The sequence below is a fragment of the Papaver somniferum genome, chromosome 2 (genome assembly GCF_003573695.1).
Source record: "Papaver somniferum cultivar HN1 chromosome 2, ASM357369v1, whole genome shotgun sequence".
Lineage (NCBI taxonomy): Eukaryota > Viridiplantae > Streptophyta > Magnoliopsida > Ranunculales > Papaveraceae > Papaver > Papaver somniferum.
This window is the reverse complement of record NC_039359.1, coordinates 178,919,401-178,931,312: the sequence shown is the minus strand read 5'-3', so window position 1 is coordinate 178,931,312 and position 11,912 is coordinate 178,919,401. Positions and strand designations below refer to the sequence as shown.

Below are 11,912 nucleotides of genomic sequence, written 5' to 3'. Positions count from 1 at the left end.
TGCTGCTACTCCATTCAGTTAGGTCACAATCTTCAATTGATTCCTCAGACCCATTAATTGCTTCTTGGTAAATAGGATTATTATGGGTATTGATTGAATTGAGATACCAAGATGTTGTGTTGGTCAATGGATCTTCTTCTCTAGTTCTCTTGTTTCTACTCATATCAGCTTCATCCATTATCTCTATTTTAGATTCTCGAGTATTTGATGAAGAGGCGTTTAGGATAGAATTGCTAATAGCACCTTCTTGCATTTCAACACCACTATCCATCGGCACCCGTGTTTGTTATATAGGCAGCGGGAAAGAAAAATCCGTCTTCAGTTTGACTCCATTATAAACTAAGTTTATTTACTAAGATGTCCTTCGTGTCTAAGTTTAGGATTTACATATTTTGGACACCAAGTCTTCTATCTATATAAATAGAGGCTTAAACATTGTAATATATACACACATGAATAACAATCACTCTCTCTTTTCTCCCTATTTTCTGTCTCCTTCTCCTTTTATAAGACAAACCACATATTCATATTCAGTCATTGTCTCAACTTTCTGTTTTTAAGCTAGTCTTTTGCAAGCAGAGTTTATGTGGTCTACCACCCAACATTCATTGCATATCTTGTATGCTTGCGTTTTAAAATGATATATCACCCAAACCTCTTCTTAAATGTTCTTTGAGATTTACCTCCACATAAACAGTATTAGTAACACTGCATCTTGGTGAAATTTAGAAATTTTAACATATTCTCCCGATTCGTAGAATTCAAGGAATTGTACTTTCCAGGAGCTCCCCTTGGCCTCTCAGAATTCAAAGAATTGTACTTCCAGGAGCTCCCCTTTCCAGGAGGTCAACATTTGAAGCTTCTATACTATCAATTTGTTATTCATCCGGTTCAACTTTTTAACTATCTCTGCCCTAGAGTTCCTTCTGATAATAAACATTCAGTTCATATTGGTAAGTATTCTGGCAGAGGCAGCTGCAGCTTGTTCTAAGTGGAATCTAGAAGATTACTTTTGTTTCCCTTGAAACTAAGCATATAAAAGACCTAAACCTACATTCTTTATTGGTTTGTAGGTTTAGGTAATGATGTAATCTTTGCGAGCTACACAGAGCTAAAAGAAAATATCAACACAAGACTGGAAGATATAGAAAAATGTATGCCGACTAAGATTTGCATAAAAAATCCAGATACCAAGTAGATTACACACAACAGTAGTTCTAAAATCTCCAAAATGGTAGGATGAGAACCAAAATAAGTAGCCAAAAATCAACTACAAAATCCTCTTTCTTTCCTAACAAGGTTCGATTTCACAAGTGATGTTCAAAACTTATGCAGCCTGTTTCTTCAGCTTTGCAAGCTCCTGACGAATGGCTCCCCCTCTCTGCCACATTCAAAAGTCATTCAAACCAATTAGCTAATGATGGATTCAGAAGCTCCAAGGATTAGTTTAATATGATGACGAACTGAACAGATTTTAGAAGCATAACATTTGGATATTTCAATATCTCCAATGCAGAAACCACAAAAATAAGCCGTTAGCAAAACAGACAATGTTCCCACTCTGAGAAACAATTGGCAAAAAGGATACATAGTTAAGACAAACCTTGATCTTTGCCAACATGACCTTGAACCTGTCAAAGTCATTCAAGGATGCTCTTTTCTTCTGAACAATCAACTTTCTTCCCCAAGAGCTGCTTTCCCATTTCTTCTTAACATCTGCACAATATTTAAACCAACAGTATGATTAAGCCACAACTCAGATGTAGCTAACGTGATTATCACTTTCTCTAAACACCGGAAGGAATGAAGTTAGTAGCTTGCCTGCAGCCTCCATGGCGTCGATCAAAACTTTCTTCTTGGGGATTCTGCCAATGTCAATCTTGATATCTGTTAAAGAGAGCCTCTTGAAGTTCATTTGGCTTCTCTCCATATCAGGAGCATCAACAAGTGCCTTTTCCAATTACAAAAAAAAAAAAAAAAAAGTCAGGAGATAACACACTGCAAAATATACAAGGATCCAGTATTCCCTAAATCCATAGGAAGATAAACATGTTAAGACGGCAGGAAACTAGCAGAGCAAGATACTTTGACCTTACCAAATAGCATAACTCAATATCGTTCATATAACATTATAGCCATTATTCGAGTTAGAGGGTGTACAATTTTGATGAGAATTGACCTAAACACAGATGTCAGACCTGATGATATGTGCCATATTATGCAAGACCAAGAAATGGAATTCAGTGAACCAAATCTCTAAATCGAACATGCAACAATTCATATTTGGAGCTATATGAGAAGACGCAAGCGAGTGGCTCTCTGCTCTTCACTTGACGCTCCATTCCCCAAAATATATGACCCACTCATTTAGAGTTTAGAACAAATAGTATGAACGTAAGACCATATAGATTTATGGTAGCATATTTTGATCATGCCTTATCAGTATGTTCATTGCAAAATCAACTGCAACCTTATCTAGAGTATAAGAAGATTACAAAAATACTATACACTAATTGTCAGCAAAAAAACAAGCTGACAAACAGCGCAAACCTCCAAGTTACCAAGTATCGTACAAAATTTAACACTACTCTATGAGAAAATGCTACTTACCATGTTCATGTAAAAACAGGATAATAAAGTACAAAACCCAACACATAAATTTCAGTCATTTAACTCAGAATAAGAAAAACTATGGTGTAGCTGAGAAATCCTCTAAATGCTACATTTATACAAACCAACGAGAAATAACCCTAAAGAGAAAAATACGCAAATCCTCATTTCGGTCTGAGCTTACCCTGTTTTGGTCGATGACATCAACAATGACCACAAGTCTACCATAATCTTCACCGTAGTTAACGAGAGCAACTCTCCCAATCTCAACATAACGCTTGAAAGGCTACAAAATCAGAAAAGATAAATATTGTTAAACCCTAGTTCGAAATCTGGAACTAAGAAATCGCATCAATTAAACATAAAAACCTAAAACAATAACAATCAATCACACAGTAAGGAAACTGATAAAATGTTGTACCATTTTGAGATTTCTGGCGGTGGGAACGAAGAAACGGAGGATAGAGGAGGTCGGTGAGTTTGTTTAGAAGACGGATTAGGGTTTTGTTCTCTCCTTTTAAATGTCGAGATAAGTGGACAGTACGTGCATCCAACACGAGTACGTATGCAGCGTAATAGTGTATGCTAATGGGCTACTCTTTTTCTTTCTCTTCCTTTTTTTCTTTCTTTGGTATGGCATAGCTGAGCCCAGCTCCTCCGAGGAAATGCGAGCAACAAATGGGTGGATGCGGATTGTGAAAACTACAGACAAATCCAATTATGTAGACTTTTTCACTGTGAAACCTACGGCCAAAAAAATCCCAATTACACCTATTCTCAATAATAAAACTATGCACAGGCCTATAATTTTGTGAAATTGTGTTTTCGTTTTTCTTCTTCCAAACTAACGTAAGGCGAGAAAAACTGATTATCATTACCAAAAACTCTAACATCTTCTGATTTATCTCAGATCTCATCTTTTTTGTTCTTCTCTTGATCTCGACAGCTTCATCACCATCTGAATCTTCTAATTCCAGATAACCATCATCAATTTATCCTTCTTCTTCAATTGATTCGACTAAAACAACAAACTATAGCTTCTTCTCGATCTGTTGAGCTTTATTCTTCAAATATTTGACAGATTCAAACCCAAATTTTGTACCCCTGGGAACTATCACCGATTTAAGTTCCATCAGCAACAAACCCATCGATCTCTTCAATCACTCCTTTTCAGCAAACTCTAACTCCAAATTCATGAACAACACAACTCAGAGATATGAAATCAACCCTAATCTCCAATTAACAACAACCACCTCTCCTATGTATCACTCGAAACCACCAAAATTTCCATCCGCAGCTACCCCAAGTAAAACATCTTTGCATTCTGATCACAAAAAGAAAAACATCTTTGCATTCTGATCACAAAAAGAAAAACATCTTTGCATTTTTAGCATAATTGGTTTCCATTAATATCTACCATCTTTTGACAACTTATATGGGTTATGAAGGAGTTTGTTGGTTCTGAGAAGTCTCATCCTTTACCTAATTTTATATCTGAAAACTATGGCTTAACTGGCTAAACTTTTGTTATTTGGTTTTGTTAGTTCTTTCGATTGTAATAATCATGCTGAAGAGAATTAGCAGAAGCGCAATAGCTTAACGGAACACTAAATTTTTCTCAAAATTATATTATAGCAATACAAAAAGAGGCTAGAGATAACAAGATTATCCCCTAGGCTCGCTTGCATTTTTACGAGGTACGGAAACTAGACTACAGACAGAAACACTATATAGAGATCACAAAAACACTATATAGAGATCACACGCGGCCATGCTACACAGTTTTTCAAGATAAATATGTTTTGATATTTGCACTTAGGAGGAATGTGAGCAGATGGAGTTCCGTGGTTGCATCCATAACTAGTGGAGATGATTGAGTTGTTAAGAGCGTTGCAAGGAGAGGATTCGGATGGTCTGGATTTAGGAAACTGGTAGTAATGTATTGGGAAGCTACGGATGGAGGATAATGGTTGGATAAGCTGAGTTTAAGGAGTTGGTGTTGTTGGTTGTGAAGATATTAATGTATTTGTGTTGGTGTTGGTCATAATGGTTGAATAATCTGTTATGCAGCTATGAAAATGGTTGCATAACCTATTATGCAACTACAAAAGTTGTTGCATAACTTGTTATGCAGTCAAGAAAATGGTTGCATAACACGTTATTCAACAACTTTTTTGTTAGTATTGAAACTAACAAAAAAAAAAAAGACTGCATAACTTGTCATGCGCCTAAAACAATATCTGCATAACATGTTATCTAATCGTGAAAATGGATGCATAAAACATTATGCCACCACTTTTTTTGTAAGCATTGAAATAAAATAAAAATGACGCATAATCTTTTATACATCCAAGGAAATGGACGCACAACTTGATATGCATCCGAAAACATGGCTGCATAATGCATTATGCATCAACTTTTTTATAAGCACTAAAATTAACCAAAACAATGGATGCGTAACTTTTTATGTAGTCGAGAAAATGATTGCATAATTCGTTGTGCGTCTTTATTTTGTGATGTTATTTTTTTAGACGTATATATCATTTTAGTGGTTGCATGGCTAAATTAGTAGATGCATGAACCAAAAGATGGTTGCATAACTTTTTATGCACCTTTTGTTGTGTCTGCATAATGTGTTATGCATATTTTTTGGTGGCTGCGTAATTGTTATATATCAAGTTATTTTGCCTAAAAGAACAATCACCTCCGAATTTTTCGTAAAAAACTTAAATTTGGTATTGTTGTTTGTACTCGCTGTGTAGGTCTCTTTAAAATCTTTCCAACGAGATAAAATTTGTTAAATTCCAAGGCACGGTTTTTTAAATATGTTATATTCAAGTTTGCTTGGCAATTATACCCTTGAAAATTTAGGATGCATAATGAGTTATGCAGTCATTTTTCATAATTTCGGATAATTATGGGTGTCACATAAATAGACAGATGTTTTGGGCTTGACAATAGTAAAATAATATTTTTGGACCTTATCCTAATTTTCCCAGACGGATTTGATATCACCCGCGTTCAATCCATCTAAATGGCGGATTTGAGATTTTCTCCCACATCCAACTCATTACCCGTCGGTTGTGACATCCATGAGTGAGTGGATGAGCGGATTGGATGCAGATGGATTTGCGGATCTGAAGAAAATCATAAACGAAAATGGATAAACATTGAATATGAGTAATATAATTTAGTTTTAAAATTTAGATTACTAAAATATAAAGTAATCCCCCCCTTTAAAGAGTGTAAGTCATATGAGCCCCAAGTCGCGCGGTAAGAGTGATACCCCGATTAAACCTAAAACCATTAATCTCTTCTGTAAAAAATTCAACAATTACTACTAAAATCTACAGCATCATGGTTTTCTTTTCTTCATTGCCGATTTTTCCTCATTGATCTAAAAGAGAAAGCCGAACACTTTCAGCCTCAGGGTAATTATCTATACTGTAAGTTTCGTTGTTTCCAATAAGATTATCGGCTTCTGATAATCCTTTTGAATTCTTCATATATAATTTGATTTATAACAAAAGATTGAAAATATGGATTCGGTTTAGGAATTTCATGTTTGTGTGATTCGATTTATTTTTTATCCTTGATTGATTTTATTCCAGTCGCTTCCATTGTTGTCAATTATTGATGTTTTGTTTTATGATTTAGAGTATACAAGATAATTAGTAATTTGACTTTGATTATCAAGAGAAGGCGTTGGACAATGGTGGAAGGAATTTTCTTATGCATTGTAAAGATATGGAAGAAAAAAAATGATGTTTTATAATCACTTTGTTGCGTTTTGTGATCACTTATCAACGAAATGGTTCTTTGTTGATTCAGAAGAAAGGAAAATATCTAACATTGTGCGATCTAACCTCTCATATTTTCAATTTCAAGCAAATCAGTACGTGTTATCACCTTATATGTGTCCACTTCCTATTTAGCATCTCCAAATTAACTTACCATATATATATATAGTATATTTGTGACTTTGTGCCCACTTCCTTGAATCTTCAAATTAACTCACCATGTAGTGCACTTGAGTGTAACACCTCAAGGTAAACTCTCACGCAATACTGCATGGATATTAATAACTTGGCTTTTGATAAGACCTTTTTAATACAAATCACAAGATGACCACATGCCGGAAGTTGATAAAATAGGTTAAAGGCCTCGCTGCTCGCCCCGCCACACCAAATCTAACATCCTAAGCGACAGAAGTCGAGCCACGCGAAATCAAAAATGCGTCACGATGGGGCGGGGCAAACTAAATAAAAATTCCTAAGTGACGTACGGGCCGGGGCATCTTTTTCTTTTAACTATGTTTTCAAACTCTGTCTTTATTAACAAAGACAAAAAATGCATCAATTCAAAATGCATCGCGACAGAGCGGGCGAAGCCCTGCGACAGAGAATCAAAAATGCACGGCGACGAGGCGGGGCATCTGAAAAGGCGAGGGCACCCAAATATACCTTAAGCTAAAACTTTTCATACCTATAAGTCCTTTCTCTGAGAGTGATTGTCTATGGACTGAGTCGAGACAATACAACTAGTCGGTTCACACTTCGTGTGATCGTCTATGGATACGAGATCGAGACAATACAATAACGAAGTATGTTACTTGATAAAAAGGTTCAGACTTAACCAAACACAATAGGATTCAGTTATCAAGTAAATAAGAATTAACATTTGTGTAGTTTACTTTAATTATAATAAACAATTATAATGCGAAAATATAAAGTAAATAACACAGCAAGATTTTGTTAACGAGGAAACCGCAAATGCAGGAAAACCCCGGGACCTTATCCAGAATTGAATACTCTCAGGATTAAGCCGCTACACAAAATTACACTAACTTCGTATAGTTGAGACCAAGCAACTAAACCTATAGTTCACCTAGTTCCGTCTGTATTCCCAAGCCTCCAACTTATAAATAAGTCACGTACTTGGAACAATTCCTTTGGTTCGTATTCCAAACAGTAAAGGAACAACAAATCTGTTTGGTATCAACTCTCTTCAACCAAGTGATATGAATCGGACAAAGGCTCTTCTGTTTATCTTAACATAAACTCCTTCGTCAGGTCCTTAGATCTATCTTATGTTCAATTACCGAAGTAATTGTTTAAGATTAAGCCAGCAACACTATTAATCCAAAGAATTGTGTTGATGCCGAGCTACTCAATTAATCAATCCAATCTATCACAAGAATAAACCGATTATTAATTGGATCCTCCTTTACCGAAACAAGTATTGTGCACACCAAATATTATGAACCCACAAATCAGAAATCTTCAATATCTTCTTCGTCTTCAAATCTTCTTAGATCTTCAATAATAACATGCACACAACTTGAATCTCTTGTGATCAATCATGCACAGAACGGAGTCTGTTAACAATGGATTGTCACAAGATCGTCTTTAGAACTAACAACAGTCTAAAGATCCTTGTCGAAACTCTGAACTAGTTTGAGTGGATCTTATATCAGAAGAGAAGATTCTCAATCATAAACAAACTAGGTGCAATCAAAGTTCAACCACCTTAGTCAATCAAATCAATGAAAACAAAAGATCAACCGCAATTATCTAGTTTCCCACCAACGGTACACGCTAGAGCGATCAATCCGAAAGAAGACTCTAAACTAAGCGGCCGTAAGATATTTCATCTAATTAGGTTACTCTCCTCTCCGAATAGGCGGCTACACCAGTAACAACACAACAAAGAGGAAGTTTGTTGTTACGAAGGATTAATTTGCTAAAAAGGAAAACTTCAATTATTTATAGACAAGGAAGTTTGAACACCAAGGAATTTCCAAAACCGAAAATATTCTCAAGATATTCATTAAATCACAAATTCGGTTTTCATAATTCCTGGAAATGCTATGTCCAAAAATATTGATCGATATCTCTCGGAAAATCTCTAATTAGTAAATGCACATTACTATTTCTTATTTCCCTACAAAATGAAATTAATAACCTTAACTTATTTATTTTTCGATCCTGGGATTCTTTTCCCTTGGATATTAAGGAATAACTTTGAACAATGAAAGAAATAAACATTCACAACACGTGTTCAAAGTATGTCGACATCCTAACTTTGTAAGTTCTCTTTCACACTTACAACCTTGAAACCGATTTGCCATACTTCCAAACAAGTTTAGAATTGGTTCATCTGATTTTCAAGAACTATGTGATTGATCAAATGATATTCAATCACAATCATGGGTTGAACGGTTCTACCAAAACAAGTTTCGGTTCTACCTTCCATGTGAGTACTGTGCATAGTCACACTATCTTTCCAAAATTCGGTTGACTAGGCACTAGAATCGGTTCCCCACATATATAAGGTATCTAACTTATATGTGTTGCACATGTCCATAGGATCGGTTCCCCTTTGCCTAAAAACGTGTTGCACATGTTCATAGGATCGGTTCCCCTTTCTGCTATAAACCTTGTTGCACCTCATACAAGGATCGGTTCCCATTTGTGATGTATTGCACCTCTTACTAGGATCGGTTCCCCTTTCCCATATTTGGTCAGACATAAAATCACAAACCCGATCATACCATCTCAGGTGATTACTTAAGATCGGTTTCACTAATAAAAGTCATACCAATAGATAAGTCAGGCATTTGTGAATAGTTCTACCAAGAACACAACAAGTCGTGAACGGTTATGCTCAATCACGCATATTGGTTGTTCATAAGATATGCAATGAATAACAAAACCAACAACGCCTGACGATTTCCCTTTCGATTCACAAACAAGTTTATGAACTTACCTCCTTAGAACACATGTAAAACATTGTTCCCTATGATGAAATCCTCACCTTATACCCATACATAATCACAATAGCATCCAAATGATTATGGCGATGTCTTATCTCCAAAGTTTAATGGTTATGCAATAAACCTAGTATTGTATTCCTTAATACTATGTCTATCTAGAGTTCAAATATGCTTCGCAGTTTTTTTTTCAATATGCACGACTTGAAAGATACGTTAGGGAAAGAAACAGTTCAAGTCAAATATCACCAACCTCAACTGGAAGGATGATTGTTGTCGTTGTAGCTCATTGCTTCTTCACATCTTCAAGTCTTCGCAATACTTGTAATGTCTCATTATCCTAATACTTTCAAGCTAACCTATACGAAGTTGAGTCTAGTACATAATCAAGCGACTCTTAACATGAGTTTTGATTCACTAAAATATGATAACCAAAATTGACATACCAACGCTTGGTGGGTTCAACCGAGCAATGCTCTAACATCATCTTTTTATTTTAACCATCTTTTCGAACTCCGTCTTTATTAAACAAAGATTAAAAAAATGCACCAAATCAATAATCCTACGCGATGGGGCGAGGCGAAACCGAGCCACCCAAATCAAAAATGCACAACGTGGTGAGGCGAAGCCATATCATATCAAATCAAAAATATGGTTAAAAGAAAAAGATGAGCGATGTATAGCACGGGAATAAATCTAGGTAACATAACAAGAATAACCCAATGTCTTTCCAGCGACCAAATTACAATATTTATTGATATGAAAGCTTTCGGTCAATCTAAAATTGATATTTTTGGGATATCATTGAGGACCTTTAATGCTATATATATTATCTACCACATTATATGTATATATATATGTAATATCTATCAATTTTTTATGATAATATTTATATATGTATAACATAATACTAACATTATTCTTAGTGAAAATGTGGGGGGTACCAAAATATACCACTAAATTTTTCTTATACAACCTGTATGGACTAAACTCAAATACAATTCTGAGAGTTAGAACTTAATGAATCCCAACCAATAATTATATGAAGAGTTTATATCTCTTTCTCTCACTATCAATATGTAAACGGAGACAAGTCTGTGAACCTAATTATAGCGTGAGAGTACTTGGATGATTCCATAGATCAATATCCAAAATCATTCAAGTCGTATCCAACAATTACGATAGAGTATCTACTTTGATTGATTTACGTACAACCTGTGATATTTCAATTATAAAGATAAACAATATAACGCGGAAAAATAAATAACACAGACGTTAACGAGGAAGCCGCAAATGCAGAAAAATCTTGGGACCTAGTCCAGATTTAAACACCAAATTGTATTAAGCCGCTACAGACACTAGCCTACTATCAAAACTTCGGTCTGGAATGTAGTTGAGACTGAATCCACCGTCACGGTAATTCAGTTACAGTCGCGCTCCTTACGCCTCTTGAATCTCGCAAGACTCTGCGCAATTAATTCCCTTAGCTAACGTCCTGTACAACCTAAGAGTTCCTTCAACTCAATTGGAGATTTTAAACCACTCTGCCTCCTACAGATAAGCGTATATGTGATTTCCGTTTTGATCAAAGATCAAGGTGAGATAGGAAATCGTTTGCAATAGACAAAATCTAGCAAACCTCAAAATATGGTACTTACGACTCCGAAGAGAAGCCTAGATTATTATTATTCACCTCACAAGTAATTCCAAATCCGGTTTCAACAAAGAATCGTTATAGAGGAATATACATGTGGAATCACAAAGTCTGTTACGAAGGAACTTTGCGATTTTTATCTATCTCGCCTGATCGGAGTGAGACTCAACAATCAATAGAAAGATCAGGATACACAAACTATCAAGATAAAGATAGTTGGATCTGGCTTCACGAATCACTAGGTGAAATGTTTTTAGTCGCTATACCTAAAAAGGTTTAAAGGAGATAACGACTCTACTTTACAACTAGGACACGCAAGAATAGTGTCAGGGATTCAAAAATCCAAGTTTCTTGAGGTTCTCCTTATATATACTTTCAAGATCAAGGTTGCTTTAGATTTAAGCTAAGGTGGCTTTGGAACCAAGCAATCAATATTCATCGTTAGATGAAAACTTGATTTGAGATTAACATAACAGAATATACACTCTGGATAGGATGAACTGTAACCGAACCGTGTACAACGACTTGTTCATGAAAGGTTAGCCGAAACTAGCCAGATGAACTACAAGATTAATCATTTTCATATAGCACGTAAGACTTTAATCTTGAGCCACAGTAATGTGATCAAATATGCATAGATGTGTTTTTTAGAGAGTTTTTCAAATGCCGATTATCTCATAGAAATAATTCTGATGCATCTGAAAATGTTCGACTGGGTAAGTGTGTATACATGGTATGTGTACTTACTTCCAGTTTGTGAGTTATTTTGTAATGGTGTGTGTACCAGGTTTGTATACCCTTAAGACAAAACGAGTTCAGGAGTCAACATAATTTTTCTGTTTTGCATACTAGGTACGGGTACCATCCTGGTTCAGG

The 11,912-nt window shown here is 35.5% G+C and overlaps 1 protein-coding gene across 1 annotated transcript; it reads right to left on the bottom strand.

Moving 5' to 3' along the window:
• Positions 1–1,143: 1,143 nt before the first annotated feature.
• On the bottom strand, positions 1,144–3,158 carry LOC113349893 (60S ribosomal protein L14-1). The gene is made up of 5 exons (XM_026593926.1): positions 3,032–3,158; positions 2,795–2,896; positions 1,822–1,951; positions 1,604–1,716; positions 1,144–1,381 (listed from the first exon to the last, which is right to left on the bottom strand). The coding sequence occupies exons 1-5, from the start codon at positions 3,032–3,034 to the stop codon at positions 1,328–1,330; spliced, it is 402 nt and encodes a 133-aa protein (XP_026449711.1). The 5' UTR covers positions 3,035–3,158; the 3' UTR covers positions 1,144–1,327.
• Positions 3,159–11,912: the final 8,754 nt, after the last annotated feature.

Bases quoted from the DNA above. Each gene is read 5' to 3' on its own strand.
- LOC113349893 (XM_026593926.1), bottom strand. The intron at 1,952-2,794 runs GTAAGCTCAGAC...TAATTGGAAAAG, and splicing joins ATGTCATCGACCAAAACAGG to GCACTTGTTGATGCTCCTGA. The intron at 1,717-1,821 runs GCAAGCTACTAA...AATATTGTGCAG, and splicing joins CGACGCCATGGAGGCTGCAG to ATGTTAAGAAGAAATGGGAA.